The sequence below is a fragment of the Mauremys reevesii genome, linkage group 18, assembly GCF_016161935.1.
Source record: "Mauremys reevesii isolate NIE-2019 linkage group 18, ASM1616193v1, whole genome shotgun sequence".
Lineage (NCBI taxonomy): Eukaryota > Metazoa > Chordata > Testudines > Geoemydidae > Mauremys > Mauremys reevesii.
The window spans coordinates 10,524,163-10,541,522 of NC_052640.1; the positions used below are offsets into that span (position 1 = coordinate 10,524,163).

At 45.1% G+C, this 17,360-nt stretch overlaps 1 protein-coding gene across 5 annotated transcripts in view; it reads left to right on the forward strand.

The window, feature by feature from the left end:
* Positions 1-17,360, forward strand: part of TMEM132C (transmembrane protein 132C) — a 292,182-nt gene that overhangs the window by 262,977 nt on the left and 11,845 nt on the right. For all 5 annotated transcript variants that reach the window (XM_039505825.1, XM_039505824.1, XM_039505828.1 and 2 more), the window contains 2 exons: positions 16,154-16,359; positions 16,943-17,216. In XM_039505825.1, the coding sequence (XP_039361759.1) occupies positions 16,154-16,359; positions 16,943-17,216 (480 nt within the window). The remainder of the gene's footprint in view (positions 1-16,153; positions 16,360-16,942; positions 17,217-17,360) is intronic.

Consider the following 17,360-nt stretch of genomic DNA (forward strand, 5'->3'; position numbering starts at 1 on the left):
CTAACAACACTGTTGGTGTTAAAGATTTCAAGCTGATGGTGAGTGCCAATAATTCTCACGACTAAGATCACAGTATTTGCCTAAAGATGCATATAATTTTCTCGGAATACTGCTGATTTCAGTGGAACTACTCACAAGAGTAAAGTGACTCAGCATGCATAAGTGTAAGAAAGGGCCTTCTGCAGATTTTTGCTAGTTGTAATGGAAACACAGCTTTACAAAATCATTCTGATAAGAGACATGATCCCTTTGCTCAGATGCCTGCTACTCATTTGTGTATCCATTCAGATTAAAGCAGCCTGGATGCTACATACTGTGTAACCCAGCAGAGTCTCAGTCTAACAGTAAGACAGGGAGCAGTTTTCCTAAACAGATCAGTGAGTAATTGTGCACCATGGGGGGTTTTGTTAGGGAAAGCTTATTTTAAAAATTTTGTGGCTTGAGACATCGCCAGACTCAGCCCCTGGGGGAAAAACCATCAACAGTAGTGCATTTTGTGGAAGATATTTGGTTATTCATTTCTTTAATACATCCACCCTGGAATGATGAACTGTTTGAAAGCCTTCAGTTGCATTCTTTGGCTAACTACCCGCATGGTACCCTGCTCCGCAGTATTTTCAAAGGTCAGATACATTTTAAATCTCTTCCTTTTATTTTATCCCATTAATTTTATAGAAGGGGATCCCAGAGACAGATGCATATATTTGGGAATATGTCCCCCTGTTAGCCTCATCCACAGGCATTTTCAGAAAGAGCTGCACAGTGCTCCTTCTCGCTGACATATTAAATTCTAGTTCCTCAACTGAGTGGCTAAACTGCAGGAAATAGGAGACCACTAGGCCTTGAGATCTTATCCTGGAGTCAATGGCAGGGCCTCATCCTGTAGGAGCTCGTATTGAGTTCCTGAATGTCTCCACATGAGCCTTGTCAGGCAACCAGATACCGCGGTGATGCTGCAATAAATGTATAGATGGTCCCTCACCCCATTGTCCAGCTGCTAAGCAGATAGTTACCTATGCGGTACTGAATCTGTGGTTGTACCTACAGACTGCACAGTCACCTCTTAAACCCTATACCTGAAGAATGGGGTTTAGACCCCAGCACCTTTTGTTCCCCAGCACCTTCTGTTCCAAAACCAGCCCTCTATTACTTGAGCTAAGGGAAAAGATCTCTTACTTTATTACTTCGTTATGGGCTACCTCTGAGAGGGTCAATGGAGTCACACATGCTGGAGCAAGGCTGATGTTCCATCCCTTAGAGGAAAGTGGTGATGTGTTAAACACACTAGCCAGTACAGTATTGTGCCATGTGGAGAGAGAAATGGGTGTCGGCGTATGACTCTCATCGGTGGGCACATTACAGTGCTATAGAAATGCTCAGGCTAGCCAGATCATCAGGAAAAGGCCCCGGTAGCTAGCATACACCCAATTGCCCCAGGGTTAATGTAGGGCCTGCTCCTGCTCCCAGCAAAGTCAATGGGAGTTCTGCTATTAACTTAAATTAGAACAGAATCAAACTCCTCTAAGAGCCAGTTTTCTGGCCTTGAACATAGCTTGGGACACAATTCTTCTCAATTCCGTGGGACTTTATTGGCATGACAAGCTAGGCAAGTGATGCCAAAATGTATTTAAAAAAAAAACTGACTGACCCCTCAGGTACTGGTCAGGGGTAGGAAAAGTACATTCAGGACATAGTTACATGCTGTGTTTAGGGTTTGAGCTCTTTGTCCACTTGTCAGCAGCATCCAGAGTCAGGTTGCTATGAAGCACGATGCCATCTCTGTTATCTCAAGAGTTTCAAAAAGTCCAGTTCCTTTAGAAGACTTGGCACATCTTGGACACCCAGCAGTTTCCTCTCAGGCCTTTAACCTGCTGCTCAGGGAAAGAAAGGAATCCAAACTGGCATTGCATCTCGGCATAGAGACACAGGCTTTGTACAGGACTCTACTGCAAAGTCTTCAAGCCAGGGAGGATTTAAAGCTGCACATTATATTTTAGTGCAGGAGATGGGAGAAAATAAAAACAACTGACTGGCAGGAAAGGAGCAGGTTGTTCTGACCAGCTATTTTCAGCCAGGAAGAACACGAAGTTCCAATAAAAACCTTTTACAGTGAATATAATGTGATTGATTTATGAATCATCTTTTACTTAAGTCAAATAAAATTCTGTCTGGAGTTAGTTACTGGATATAGTTGCTTTAGAGCTGAACTGCAGGCAGATGATTAGCGAATGGATGAAATGTATAGTCTTTCTAACTCGACTATAAAACTAGGGGAACTTTGCCAATGAATGGGGTTTCCACACAGCTGGTGTGGTGTTGGGCAGACTGGATTTTGAACAATTGCTTCAATGTAATGCTTGTTAATCTCACTTCAACTGGCGAGAGTGCTGCAAAGCTCAATGAAATTATGAGGAAATCAGTGCTAAACTTCTGGTGCTACCAGCTTTTCAAGCTCTTCTGCCCTCCTGAGTTATGATTTGTTAGTTGCTACTAATCCACTGTTCAACAGGGATGGCCATATTTCCAACTGCTTCAACCCAAAGTACAGCATGGATTGTGTCGGTTCCTTGATGTTTAATTGTTTGGGGTGGGGGGTTACAGGGAAAAGTTAGGTTTCAGTTGAACTGCAGTTCACATTCTTAATTTGTATTTATTATTTGCATTACAGTAGCATTTTGATTCCTCCGCTGTGATCAGGGCCCATTGTGCAGACACATAAAAAGAGATGATCCCTGCTCCAGGGAGTTTACAGTCTAAATAGAGAAGACAAATAAAGGTAGTAGTAGTATCCCCATTTTACATATGGTATTGAGAAGTGAAATGACTTTCCCAAGTTCACAAAGGGAATCTGTGGCAGACTCAGGAACAGAACCCTGTGGCTACACTTAGCACTTCAAAGCGCTGCCGCGGTAGCGCTGCCGCGGCAGCACTTTGAAGCGCTAAGTGTAGTCAAAGCGCCAGCGCTGGAAGAGAGCTCTCCCAGCACTGTCCGTACTCCACCTCCCTGTGGGGAATAACGGACAGCGCTGGGAGCCTCGCTCCCAGCGCTGGGGCTTTGACCACACTGGCGCTTTGCAGCGCCGCAATTTGCAGCGCTGGAGAGGGTGTGTTTTCACACCCTGCTGCAGCGCTGCAAATTTGTAAGTGTAGCCAAGCCCCACTGAGTCCCCAGTCAGTGTCTTGACCATGACACCATCCTTCTTCTCTGATCCTTCTTCCTTCCTCTGCTAATAGGGTGTGTTCTTGTGATTCAAATGCAAATGAAAAACTCTAAAAACAGATAACAAATAACACAGCATGGGAATCCTTCTGATTTGCTGGTCTAAAGTCCCATTATGCTCATGCTTTTCTCCGAGCAAATGTGATGTGCCATGTCGTATTTAGAACAGAACTGAAAATAGAAAAAAGTCCTCCCGTACTTCATAGTGTAATTGAATAAATATACATCAGCACAGCAGAGTGTCAGAAAACTAGGCTTTACTCCGGACTTTCTTCTGATTCAGATCCAAAAAAATGCCAACAGGCTGTGGAGCTTTTAGAGGAGAAATTATATTACTAGAGACACAGGGAGAAAGGGAACAGAAGAATTTGAGAAAGCAGGAGCCTAATGTATAAACACAAGTCTCCAATCATCAGCCTCTGTTTAAATTGAAACTCACAATTGGTTTAATATGAGATCCTGGAAGTCAACAGTGAAAGGTGTAAGTACACCAGCAACTCATAATATGCAAAGACCTTCCGGACACCCAAAGAAACATTGGACCATATCATTGCGGAGTTCCCTCCATGTCATCTCGTGGATTCGTTCTGCTCACTAATGGTGTGTCATTATAGAAGACCTGTACATCATAAATGAACAATCAAAGCGAAATGACAGTAACGACGCCTACCACAACAGTAACAGTAACAACACCTACAGTAAGTGCTCCAAAATCAACTTCAAAGCTGCAAAATCAAGACCTACACAGACCCCAGCCTTTATAGCAAGGGAAGGATAACAGAGTTGTTAGGAGGCTCCACCACTTTCTCCAAACTTGTATGTACTGTGCTATTGAGTCTCAACTGATGCTGCTGCAGTTAAGGATCCCTTATATTTACCCTCATTTCTCCCCCCCTTCCTGCCCAGTGGGGTTAAAATCATATGCTCTTTTTAAATTACACTGTGAGGAAACCTGCCATACAAGCCGTCAGCACGGTTGTGAATCTGTCATTTGCATGAGACTCGTGACTCAAGGGAAAGGTGTAAATCATTGAAGACTTACTTTTTGTAAAGTTACAAAGCAGCAAACAATGCAGCAGTTCCCATTCAAGTTAGCAGATGTGATTTGGACCAGTCTTTAGTTTAAAGAAAGGAACAGTCTCTGTGCTCACCTCGGTTACCCCGCACTGCCATGCAAGAGACTCACATTCACTTTGTGCGTATAGTCTGTCATATCCCTAGCGAGCAGGACCAATCGCTTTGCATTTGCACCCTGTTCAGAAATGGTTTGACTCTAGAGTGCACAGCACAAGACAGAGTTTTGGTTTGTTTGCTAATGCTGGCTTTGGAGAGCTTAGAGAGTCTGCAGTTCGGCTTCAACATGCTGGTCACTTGGGAGCAAAAACATGCCCTGCAGTCTCAGCTGGCCATCAGTGACCTCTCTGCTCTCTTCGGTCTGTCATAGCGAATGAGATACGGTGAGTTAAATGTTCCGCTGCTGCACTGCAGATCTGCCAGCAGTCTTTGTAATGAGATTAGGGAACGTACAGCCCTTTCCATAAGAAACACGCTCTGAGAGTTTGAGAGTTTAAACCTTTGAGAGGTTTATAGGTAGGTTTTTTTTATTCTGACGATAGTGTGGAATATGCAGAACCTTCCAAACTAAAGGGTTCTAAATTGCTTCATGAACGATGACCCTGATCTCTCAAGATTCTCCGCGCCTTCAGTTCTAAAGGCCCAATCCTGAAGTCATTTGTGCTGGTCATTGGGAATGTTTCCTGAGGATCGATCCCAAGGAAGGAAGCCATTTTGCGTGTAGAGCATGGCAGTTATGTGCAGGCACACTGCAACGTTCCAGCATAGACTCCTTTGCCCATTTAGAACTACAAAAGGAAACTGTAAGAAGGGCAGAATGTTGGCTTAAATAAGTCATTAAAATATAATTATTGCCCAATTCTCTAATTATCCTTTCTAGGTTAGGAATAGTTACTGTCTCTATTTTGAGTCTGTTTTATAGGTGGGTGCTAGTTAAAGGCAAACATTCTCAGTCTCGCTCTTGTTTGTAGAATGATCAAATAGGACTTTTCCAACAGCTAGGATCCTGTGGATGTTAAATCTCGGTTATTGCCCTTACCTCTTTCGTGCCTTCTGTATGGGAGGAGCTTGTGGCCTCATTTTTAGAGTCAATGAACACCCACAACACCAACTGAAGTCAATGGGCCACACTGCCAATTATCAACTCTTCTGGTTGTTGATTCATTTTTAAGGACCCCTTGAATGCAGCATTAAAAGGCTCTGAATGTATTTCTGGGGATTATGGAACAGCTCAAAGCTGAAGCTTTAGCTCTTCTCAGACACATTCTTCTTAGCATGAAAACATATTTTTCAAATGCACCTTATTTAAGTCTCCACTGACCAGTATCCATTCTCAGTATTGAAACTTTCCTTTGTTCCAGATGCAACACAAGCCTAGAAATAAACTGATCTGTTCTTCAGCAGACATCTCCCTTTTTCCAGGGGTCAGGTATCTACTCCTCAGAATCATGGGCCCAATCTTGGAATTCCTACTTGGGAGTGGGGTCTTGTGGAACAGCTAGTAGGACATAAGGTAGATTTGGTGCAGAACCACCCTTATGTGAAAATCCCTAAGACTTTCATAGGGATGAAGCCTATAGAGTCATATACAAATTACTCTCAAAACCTATAGAATGTAGTAGAGAATCCTTTCCTTCCGATAGATGATTTTAAAAAATAATAATCCTATAATATTCTGTGGCAGGATATCAAACTTTATTAAATTCTAAAGGATAGTTCAAAAAATCTATAGAAGGGTTACCATTGTCTGTTAAATTCTATAGGAAAGTGCTTTTCAACTGTTTTTCATTTGTGGACACCTACAATTTTTCAGATGGAGGTGTGGACCTCTTTGGAAATATTAGACATAGTCCGTGGATACCCCAGGGACTGCAGACCACAGGTTGAAAACCACTATTCTGTGGTAATGATAACCTTTCACAGATCCCTTACACATAGTCTGCGGACCCCAGGTTGAAAACCACTACTATAGGACTTTTCCATAAGGGTTGGAGTCTTCCATATTCAATACTGCAGTTCCATATTTCCAGGAGTGACTTCAATCAGATCACTTAACCTCCTTGAATTTCCCCTTTTGGAAATAAGGGTAATGATACTTTGGTAAAAGCTATCAAATCTATAAATGAAAAGTGCTGTATACCCCGATATAACGTGACTCGATATAACACAGATTCGGATATAATGCAGTAAAGCAGTGCTCCAGGGGTGGGGGGGAGCTGCGCGCTCCGGCGGATCAAAGCAAGTTCGATATAACGCGGATTCACCTATAACATGGTAAGATTTTTTAGCTCCCGGGGGCAACATTATATGAGGGTAGAGGTGTAATTGCTAAATGTTGCTATCCTTTATTCTTTATACTACAAGTGTTTTCAATGATATCTAAATTTTAAAAACAATATAAAAACATTTCTTTTCATTACAATATTTTTACAAAATCTTTTTAACATTTAAATTGTTCTGACAGTAACAGGCAAATGCCTATTTTAAACACCAAAACATAAGGTCCAGGATCTCTAAAATGATGCATAGGGTAGGACTCCTGCATCTGTGTACTTCACTTTGTAGGATGGAGCCTAAAAATGGGGCACACGTGTCTTGATTCTTGCCCTCCATGGCACCACAGATGTGCTCAGGCAGTATTTAGTTGTTCCCCTTTTCTACATAGATCTTGGAAGCTCATGTGCCTCCTTTCATCTTACAATGGGCCAAGGCAATCATTTTTCATCCTGACAGGGAGTTTCCAAAGAACAGACGGTTGAATGTAAAAATATAAACTTGACGGATTAGATGCAGTGATACCAGACTTTCCATTGACTGATGGGAGTTGAATTGGGTTTGTGAAAAATAATAAAGTGGTTCTGCCTGATAGGAGATCCCATTGAACATTTTAATCTCTGACAGCTGGACACTGCAGCATTCTACCATGTAGGGTTGAGGTGTGGGATCTGAGTTTGGTTTTCACGCTGGCAGAGACTGCGGTCAATGTGAATACAGCATCCTCAGAAGTGACCTCAGTGACTGACTCAGGAGCAGTTTTGATGGCATCTGAAGGAAGCTGTGTCCTGTCTTCCTGGGACAAGAGAAGAATTGACTCCATGTGGAATTAAGGGTGGAAGAGACACTAAAGTAGTAAGTTCTGAGGGGCCTGGAAGGCTGTAGGTCACTTAAAAATCTTAGGGCCTGGTTCTGCAACCCTGAGTTTGAGTGGCACTTAGTCACATGCGTAGGCTTATTGGCTGTAATGAAGCTACTTGCATGAAGAGGTACTACTCAAGTACTGCAGAACCCACCATCATAAATAAAGTGTATATTCATTTATTTCAAAACCTTTTCCCATGTTTTATGGGTAATTAGTTTATACAGACAGCAGAGGAAATAGAAGCTTCATGAAGCCATAATGGAAACTTTGAGAGACGTTCATTGGAGAACTTCCCTTAAATACCCAAGCCTGACAAGACAGCACAATCTGGTTTGGAACTCACTGGAAAGGAGGAACCCATCTGAGTTGTGCCTTGTTAAGAAAAACTTGTCGGTGGGCTCAAATTCTTCAACACTGCATCTGTGGCTTCTTCACTCTGAGGCCATCACCCAAAATGTCACAGGTGGTTTTGCATCACTAAGAACAGACTGGGTGAGAGGCAGGAATAGGAGAAAACCACTCTCTGTGACATATGGTCTCCTGTCAGAAACACAAGCTGCTTCTTCTCTCTCCTATTAAAAGTGTGAGTGACAGTGGAGGAAGCCAGTGTCAGGAACGGAATACAGGTTAGGACTCTGCAGGCTATTTCACACGGCTGCTGATGCATCTCTGTCCTGTCATGCAACATTCCTGCTGTTATAGCCTGGGCTTTATTCTGTGACTTATCCTGAAGTGAATCAGATTGCCTGGTGGCCTGTGCTGTCATCAAATGATATTCGGAACATCAAAGGGTTCATCAGGCACGGAACATTGAAACCAGAGTTAGGTTAGGGCCATGTAATTTGTGTCTTTGTCTAAAGTGCAATAGAGAGGGGAGATGATCTAAAAAATAACGAGGCAGTATAGTCTACCTGTTAGAGCAGTGAACTGGGACTCAGGATTTTCAAGGTGTATCTCCAGCTCTGCTACTGATTCACTGTGGCCCTGGCTAAATCACTTAGGTGATGTTTTTTCTGAAGTGCTTCTAATTTGAGTGGCCTCATGTTTAGATGCCCAGTTTTAGACACCTAAGACCAGATGAGCGGTGCTGAGCACACAAAACGTGGACTCCTGCCAATGATGTCTAAAATTTGGCCTCCCAAAATTACAAGCGACTTTTGGTTATTTGTGTTTCCCTGCCTCAGTTTACCAACCCATAGAATAGGGATAATAGTAGTATCCTGCTTCACAAGGGTGCTATAAATCATTTGAAGGACACCATGCTGTAAGTGGAAAGCATTACTATGTATTACCAGCTTGCATTGATCTTGGTGATGAATTCTCTGGATATAGGTCAAACTCTTTTAATTTGTGATCTAATCAGGATTCACACCTAGCTTTTTGGACGCAAAAGACCTAGTGCATTCAGCAAGTCTGACACCAGGTAAGCTTCTAATGTGTGCTTACTGAATTCTAGTTCTGGCACGTCCTACTTTCTAGTTATGAGAGCCAGACAGTGTGGAAGGCAACTGACAAGAACTAGAGTTTGAAATGTATCTCCTGTAGGGGGTGAGGGGGGGTGTTAATATATCTTCACTAGCAGGAAGCCTTCCCAGGTCCAGTAGGTTAATGGACGCAGGCAGGACACCTACAGCTATCATAATGAGACATTTCTGTTCTTTACACTTTTAGTTCCAGGGCTTTGTAGCTTGCAGACTGCTTAATTAAGGCTAAGCCAGACAGACTTCGTGATGTACACCAGGAACTGGACTGGTACCTTGCGAACTGGTGGTGCTCAGAAACTTTTACAAATGCCATATTAAAAGCGTCTCTCCTTTTTTTTACTCCTTGTCCTTTTGAGCCCTGCCAGTGTGGGCCAAATTTAAAGCCTGTTTCCAGAGGTGAAAGAAGCTTGGGGAGAGTGAAGAAGCTTACGTTACGCTAAAAGAGTCCGTCCGTCTCATTAATTTCCAGGCCTTTTACAAGTCCTTCTTTCCACAGCAGGGTTACACAGATCTGAAATGGAGCAGATACGTTTTTGATTCCAACCGTCTTTCAAAACCTAAGAGTCTTGGCTTCTGTTTGACACAAAATTTGCCTTGCGACATGTCTGTGCCCGACTGTATCTTAATATAAATTGCTCCGGAATCTGTAGAGCCCTGCGTGGATACAAAATTTGTATTCGCATCCACCTGCGATCCGCAAACAGGACCCACGGATATCTGCGGATTTGCAGGGCTCTAGGAATCTGCAACAGAGGTCAAAGCCCCAAGACAGTCCTCCCTGGTGCCTCCTTCTGTGTAGTGGAGGCAGCATTCCCTTCCGTGATTTCCGAGTCCAGGTCAGAAGGTAGTGATACTCTGCGTGAGGACACTAGGCAGTATATGCTATGAAACCCTTCATCCTCCTGCGACAGAGCTCACTGCAGGATAACAGCCTCAGTCTGCAAGCAAGGGAGAAGTATGGGGTCTTGTCTATGTCCAGGGCCCTCAGTAAAGAATCCCCTTTATATTCATTACAACCAAGTTCTGTTTCTGCTTTATTAGCAGGGAGCTCGCATTCCCTCCCAAATCGCAAAGTTCCAGGGTACTACGGCACAGTTCTCAAAGCGGCCGCAGGTCATGCTCTGGGGGGGAATGATTTGATGTTTCTGTTCCAGGCTGCCAGCTCGCTAAAATGTGGTTTGTCACAGGATGAAACCATCCAAGCCACTTGGAGCCTAAGTGGCCTTTGTTAGAAGGGAGCACAAAAAATAAAGCATAGAGAAAGGAAGCATCTGAGAAATTTTGCTTAGCCCTGGCTTTTTGTCTCTCACTTTTTTTTTTTCTTTCTCTTTTTGGTCTAAAGTTAGAAAAATAACTAGGGAAAAGTAGCTGTAATGCCAACTTTAATAAGGAAGGAAAGTGCTGAAATGGCATCAGAGAGCTCCTTAAAATTCAAAACTTTTCGCTGATCCGCTACACCGAGTGGAGCAGATCATTTGCATAAAGGCGATGGCTAAGCAGGAGCTCTCTTCATCATCTCTCACCTTTTCAGATGCAAGAGATAAAAGGACGTTTCAAAGGGAAAATCTTTTCGCGGTGAAAAATGTAAACACTGGAAGGTGGGGGAGGGGAGAGAGACTGATATCACCTGTTCACACAGACAAAGTCTCCAGCTTCTCAGCTTCTGCCCTGGGCTCAATGAGTTATTGTGGACCGGAATCACAGAAGACGGGTGCTAGTCACATTGTTTAAAGCACTTCTGCAAGGTGCTCAGATACCACAGTACAAGAAATGGACTAGAACTTCCCTATCGCTATGCCTATAGGGGGCTTAGAGGAGTGGCTGCCACATGCTTAAACGTACCTGACCTCGCCTAGGTGCGGCAGCACAGGCGTCCGCATGGGCTCGCCACCTGAGAATAAACCCAGCGTCTGGGGCGGGCTTGTACAGCCCCTGCTGAAGTCCATGCTGCCCTGGCTTCAATTCTATTGCTAACTCGAGCAAGCGAGGTGAAAGCTAGCCATCCCGAGTACAAACCTATCGGGAATTAGGGCTCGCCGGCACTGAGCCCCTGACTAGCTAGCTCCCTAGTGAGCACTGGAGAGGACACGCAGCTGAATCACGCTTGGCTTGCAGCAAAATCACCCGATTGGCCAGACCTCCCGATTGGCTGGAGGAACCACCAGGCGTTCTCTGAAGCCCAGCAGCAGCGTTAGGCCAAGGGCGGCTCAAAGCATCGCCCAGGGCTGCAGTAATCCCTGCTTCTTTCCAGGCCTGCTCCTGCCCTGCCTCGCTCCCTGTAACCCAGGTCTGACCCGCGGCTCCAATTCCTGTCTTCAGTTCTGGCACCTGGCCTCTGACCCTGAGCGCCTACTCCTGCTGTAACCACTAGGCATGACTCCTGCTTTAACCACTCTGCCTAACCACCCACGCCCCGGTCTCTGACACAACCTGCCTGAACCTCAAGGGTATGTACGCAGGGCAGCTAGCACGTGCCGCCGCTGCTGCTCCTGCTCCTGCAGATACGCTACTATTTTCAGCCCGCTGTCTCGATGAGAGCTAGCTCGAGTATGTCTACGTGAGCTGGGAATCCCATCCCTAGCTCATCGTGTAGACATAGCCATGCATATCTTCATGGGGAAGACACTGAATTAACCTAATGTCTCTGCAGAACAATGACCGGAAGACCAGTTTAAACCCATCCAAAAAATAAGATGACTGGGATCTGCTTTCCAGCTAATCTGATGTGATCTAAGGTAGCCCGTTCCTAGGTGACTCAGTCACACCTAGCAGTCCCCTAGTTCCTCCAGTAAGGAACCCGCTGTTGGTGTGAATAGCAGTTTTGAGGTTAGGTGCTCGTTAAACAGGGAGACTCTAGGCTATGCTAAATCCTGGCAGGAATCAGTGCATTTGGGTTTAGATCTGGATTTGCTCACTGAAGCTGGGAAATCCTTTTTACTTCATTTTTTAAAAACCATTGTTAGGTGAGCGAAGGAATGAGGAAGCAATCTCACTTTGCTTACCCTTCCATACTGAGCTGACCCAGGATTTTGTGATGACCAAAGCTGCTAGGGTGACCAGACAGCAAGTGTGAAAAATCGGGACGGGGCTGGGGGATAATAAGAGCCTATATAAGAAAAAGACCTGAATATCGGGACTGTCCCTATAAAATTGGGACATTTGGTCACCCTAAAAGCTGCAGACGACGCATGATTTTAATGGGGCATTTTCAGAGAGCCAGTGTCTTATTCTTAGGCATGGGCAGACGACGTGTGCCTTGTGAATTGGGTGCCGAGATACCACCCTCTTCTCCCTTTCATCTGCTCTGAGACACTAGCTCGGGAAACATCACTACCACCCCGTGCTTCCCTGTGTGAGAATGCACTTCAAAAGCAATCCGGGCCGCCCCGAGAAGGATGGCTGCATGAAAGTGAAATAGTCACAAATATTTTCACTGACAGTTGAGAGCTTGGGACTTGCCCGCCTCCCCATGCTAGCGCTGTATTGGGAATATAGGAGCCAAAGATGGACCATGTGTAAGGGACGGTAAGGATGCTTGGACTTGGTGAAAAGACCGTTTTTTTCCTCAGTGCAAGTCAAAAAGGCCTGCCACTCTGGTTGACGCATACCCAGTAATAAATATTAATCCGCATCCATTTTTAATAGCAGCTTGGTAGCTACCGTAGCTGCTTCCTTAAGATGCGAGGCTAGGTACGTTTGTTTAGCCATTTGTTCCTAGCGGGCCTGTGCGGATCTACAGCAGCGTTGCAAGGAAAGCTGGAGGTTGGACATCAGCCCAGAAGCATTTACAAATTGAGGATTTGCTGCTATTGTTGTTGTTTTTTCCCTGATAGACATATTTGTTCGGTTCCCGACAGTGTTTGGCTTCTGCTCCTATTAAATCATAGCTCTAGGTCCAGTACACCTGGGTCAGCCTGAAGGTGAACGTTTCATCACAAACCTTTGATCCGCATACAGATGTCCCTCACTGTGAGCATATCACAGAGGAGCTATTGTCCCGAAGCAGAATAGACCTAGGCAAGCTGCCTGCTAGAAAGAGAGAGAGAAGGTGGGGGAGAGGATGGGGGAGGCATCAGATATCACCATGCCCTGCTAGCCCAGAGATATCAGAGTGGGAGTTTTTGCAGCACCAAGCTAATCCCCCTCAGGTTCCTCGCCGCAGCACGGGGGCCAGTCACTGCTGAAGGCCTCTCACTCCCTGCAAGGGAATCTTCCATTCCACGCTTACACCTCTGACCTCCCCCCGGCGCCCCGCCCCTGAGGGAGGGAGTCCTTGGGCCTGCGACAGCAGTGGCAGCAGAACAATGTGAAAGGAAGGCTCCGCTGTAAAGGCTCCCGACTGCACGGAAGCCGGGATTCCTCGCCATAAAGCTCTAACTTCCCACCTTGCTCCATGAAACAGACGTTTGGCACAGTGGGACTGGAACCCGGGGGGCACGCAGCTCTCTACCCGAGTCACGCCCGCTAGCTACACGGAGGGGTCATGCGCTCTAGGGGGGTGATTTCTAAAGCGCACTAATGAGTTGCACATTAATGGGCCCATGTAGACCCTGCTGGTGCACACTTAAGGTCCCCTCGTCCTCTTTGCTGTAGAACTGCTTCAAACAGCACTACGTTTAAATGCCCCAGCAGGGTCTACATGGACTAATAAATGCTCAGTACATTAGTATTATACTCCTGTAAAGCACATTGCCTCCATACATAGAGTCTCGCAGCACCCCAACAGGTGCATAAATATTGCCATCCCCATTCTGAGGATGGGGGAAACAGAGTTAAAGTGACTTGCCTGAGACCACACAGGGCATCAGAGATTAGAATCCAGACGAGAGCCATGATTAGAAACAAGGACTTCTTTGCTCCAATCTTTCTGTTCAGAGCAATAGACCGTATGCAATGATCTATTTACTTGCAGTATATTATTCAGTAGCTACGGTCTCTGTGTGCTGTATAGAACTCCAGGCAGAGTGGGTGCTGGGCAAACAAATGACAAAGCTGGAACTGAAGCTGTGTAGAAGCCTGTCTATAATTGTAGTTGTTTTCTTTAATAAACCCTCCTTTTTATGATGGATTGTGATTCCTGATGTCATACAGAGGAGATAAAGTGTCACTGTTAACAGCACCATGAAAATCAAGAGCAACCATCTGGAACAAAGATCTGTATAGCTTGCACGTGAATCATAGATAAGTAGCACATATGTCATTGCAGCATATGTGAGATACATGAGATAATATATAGCTCATATACAAACTAATCTGAAAATGTAGTCCCTTTTGTAAATTACAGGCCACACTCATATGTAACATATTAAAACCAGGGCCACCTGGGGGGGGGGGCGCAAGTGGGGCAATTTGCCCCGGGCCCCACAGGGGCCCCCACGAGAGTTTTTTGGGGCCTCTGGAGTGGGGTCCCCTGAGCTTCTTCCACTCCGGGTCTTCGGCAGCGGGGGGTCCTTCCACCCCGGGGCGGAAGGACCCCCCGCCGCTGAATTACCGCCGGAGTGCCGGGTCTTTGGCGGTAATTCGGCGGTGGGGGGGCCCCACCCGCGGGTCTTCAGGGCACTTCGGCGGCAGGTCCCAGAGCGGAAGGACCCCCCGGTGCCGATTTACAGCTGAAGCGGGCCCCCCCCCCCGCTGCCAAAGACCCCAGGCCCCCTGAATCCTCTGGGCAGCCCTGATTAAAACAGGATGCACTGTCCATCTATGGGGAAAAAGGGAACATTTCCCACCTTATGTCCGTTAAACATAACTTGGATAACATGAGGAAAAACAAACAGATGGGTCCTGTATTGTACTAGATAGTACTGCATCCAGTGAGTAGAACTCACTCACAATCGTTCAAGATGGTTGTGGTGTGTCATTTCATTAAACTGTGCTCAGATTATGTCTCTGAGGTCTTCCCTTGAAATATTTCTCCTGACTGTTATACCAGGAAGTGAGCAGTGCCTAAACTACCAGAGGATACAGATTAGACATGTGCTGTATAACTAGGAACAGTTTAGCACATCTAGCCCTTGTGTTTATCCATGGTCATAGAGGGCACCCATCCATTTGATTAGCTTGGGGACTTGAGCTATTCCATGTGATAAGCATCATTTGAATAAAGTGGTATGAGAAAGACAAAATCAAAGGGAGCAGATGATGGTATAAATAGATGTTCAGGTGGGAGGGCCATTACCAGTGCTAATGACATTCATTACAGAAGATGAAATAGGTTTCTGAAGGGGAGGGAGAAAGCATGTGAATTGAAGATATCTGTTGGGTTTACTTGTAATTTCTGCAGACATGCCAGCTCATTTAGTAATGCAACAGCTCCCATTGCTAGCCACTTAATGTATGATTAATGTGCCGCAAGATTTCCCCAGACGTTTATGACACCTTTAGGAATAGATTTGACAATGACTTTATCACACCGAGCCACTTCATACTATCTGCATCCCTCTTAATGATTTATATATTCTGGAGGGATTCTATTCCATCCCACTAGTACTCAGTAAGGTAATAAATGAGAAAACTCAATGGTCTGTAAATTACAACATTGATTAAAGAAGTGATTACTGGTATAACTCTTACATGACTATGCTAATGCTTGCTTATATTTCAGGACAGTATTTACATGTTAATGATAAATCTACTGCAGTGTTTAGAATTACTTTATGGCTTTAATCAAAATGTAAACATTTATAAACAGATAATGTTTATTGCAGAGGAAATGAATACGTTTTTGTTTCCATTCTCCGTATGAAATTCACTCCAGAGCTGGCTTCATCCTCAGACCGATGTGTGACACTAAACAGTGTCACGCCAGACTGAAGGTGAAAACTCTGGTTGGGGTAGAGCTTTATATTTGCTGCCTGCATCCAGCTAGTCCAGTTTGGGGTTGTTCGGTTTCTTTTGGCCATGCTGTGAAGGAGTCTCTCTCGTTATAAATTCCATAGAGATGTGATCAGCTAGTAGCTCGTTGAATAACAAATAGAAAACCCAGCCAGCGGCTTCAGAAATCGTATCCAGTCTTTAGGCATCTCCAGCATAATTATGCCTCCTGAGCCGGTGGAGGATTTTTGTGTTCAGCTGGTTCCATTGTAAAACGCCATCATTAACATGCGTAAGGAGAAGGGAGCCTTTTTTGTTTGTTTTTGTTTTTCAGATGCCAGGTTTCCACTTTGAGCCTGCTTTGTCACAGCGATTACCCTCTTTTCTCTCTCTCTCTCTTTTCCCCCCTACCTTCCTCTCCTTTAGGTTTCTGACAGATGTGACTATGTGTTTGTCAATGGCAAAGAAATGAAAGGCCAGGTGGATGCGGTAGTGAATTTCACATACCAATATCTGAGCGCCCCTCTGCAAATCACAGTCTGGGTTCCACGCCTGCCTCTTCAGATTGATATTTCGGACACAGAGCTAAGTCAAATAAAAAGCTGGAGAGTCCCCATTGTCTCCAATAAAAGGTGGGTTTAGTCGCTTAATTTATATCACGCATTTTCTTGCAATGAATGGAGCTGATTTTAAGCCCAGGAAGAACAGTACAGAGGTTGCATCTGGATCCCAGCTTCCCTGCAGGGTAGTCACTGTTTTTCAATGGGATATATGCTCCTGAGTCATTTACCTAGATGGTCCAGTGGTAGAGTTTGGACTTGAATCCAACCCATAGTTCAAGGGAGACTGGAAGGGAGTTTTGGTTCTGACCCGTCTCTGCATTCTGGTATTTCAGTGGAGATCTTCAAAGATAAGACACCGATATCATACACCTATCACGATCGCCTGTGTAATGCCGAGAATCAGCAACGACACTTAAGGGCGTGTACCTGTGTGCTATAGCATGCAATAATGACTGTCGGGCTCCGTATGCACTTTCAATTGCTCTGATCAAGTCTGCCCAGTTGATCATTTTTCTGCTCTTAATTGATTTTATTCCAGGAAGTGTTTTCCTTGCTTAGCACTTTGCTCTTAGTTTTCGCTGCAGGGAAAGAGACTATGAAGGAGTTTTGTCCTCAAACCCTTTTTTTATGCTTCCTTTTCCTTTTTTTCAAGACCCACAAGGGACAGTGAGGATGAGGATGAAGATGAGCGGAAGGGAAGAGGCTGTGCGCTCCAGTACCAGCATGCCCTGGTGCGAGTCCTTACTCAGTTTGTCGCCGAGGACTCTAGCCCTTGGAGTCAGCTGAACTACTTGCTGGGTTCTGACTGGCAGTTTGACATTACGGACCTGGTGATGGACTTTATGAAGTTGGAGGAGCCCCACATTGCCAGGCTACAAGAAGGAAGGATTTTGATTGGACAAGAAGTAGGAATGACAACAATCCAGGTACATAAACCGAACTGCTCTGGGTTCTACCATTCCTGCATTAACACCTGCAAGAGCCAGTAGAGTGTTCTGCTAAAACAGCACTGCTTTGGAATGTAATCATCCGTTGTAGCAAGGCTGTGGCCTCCCAGAATTTCACACACA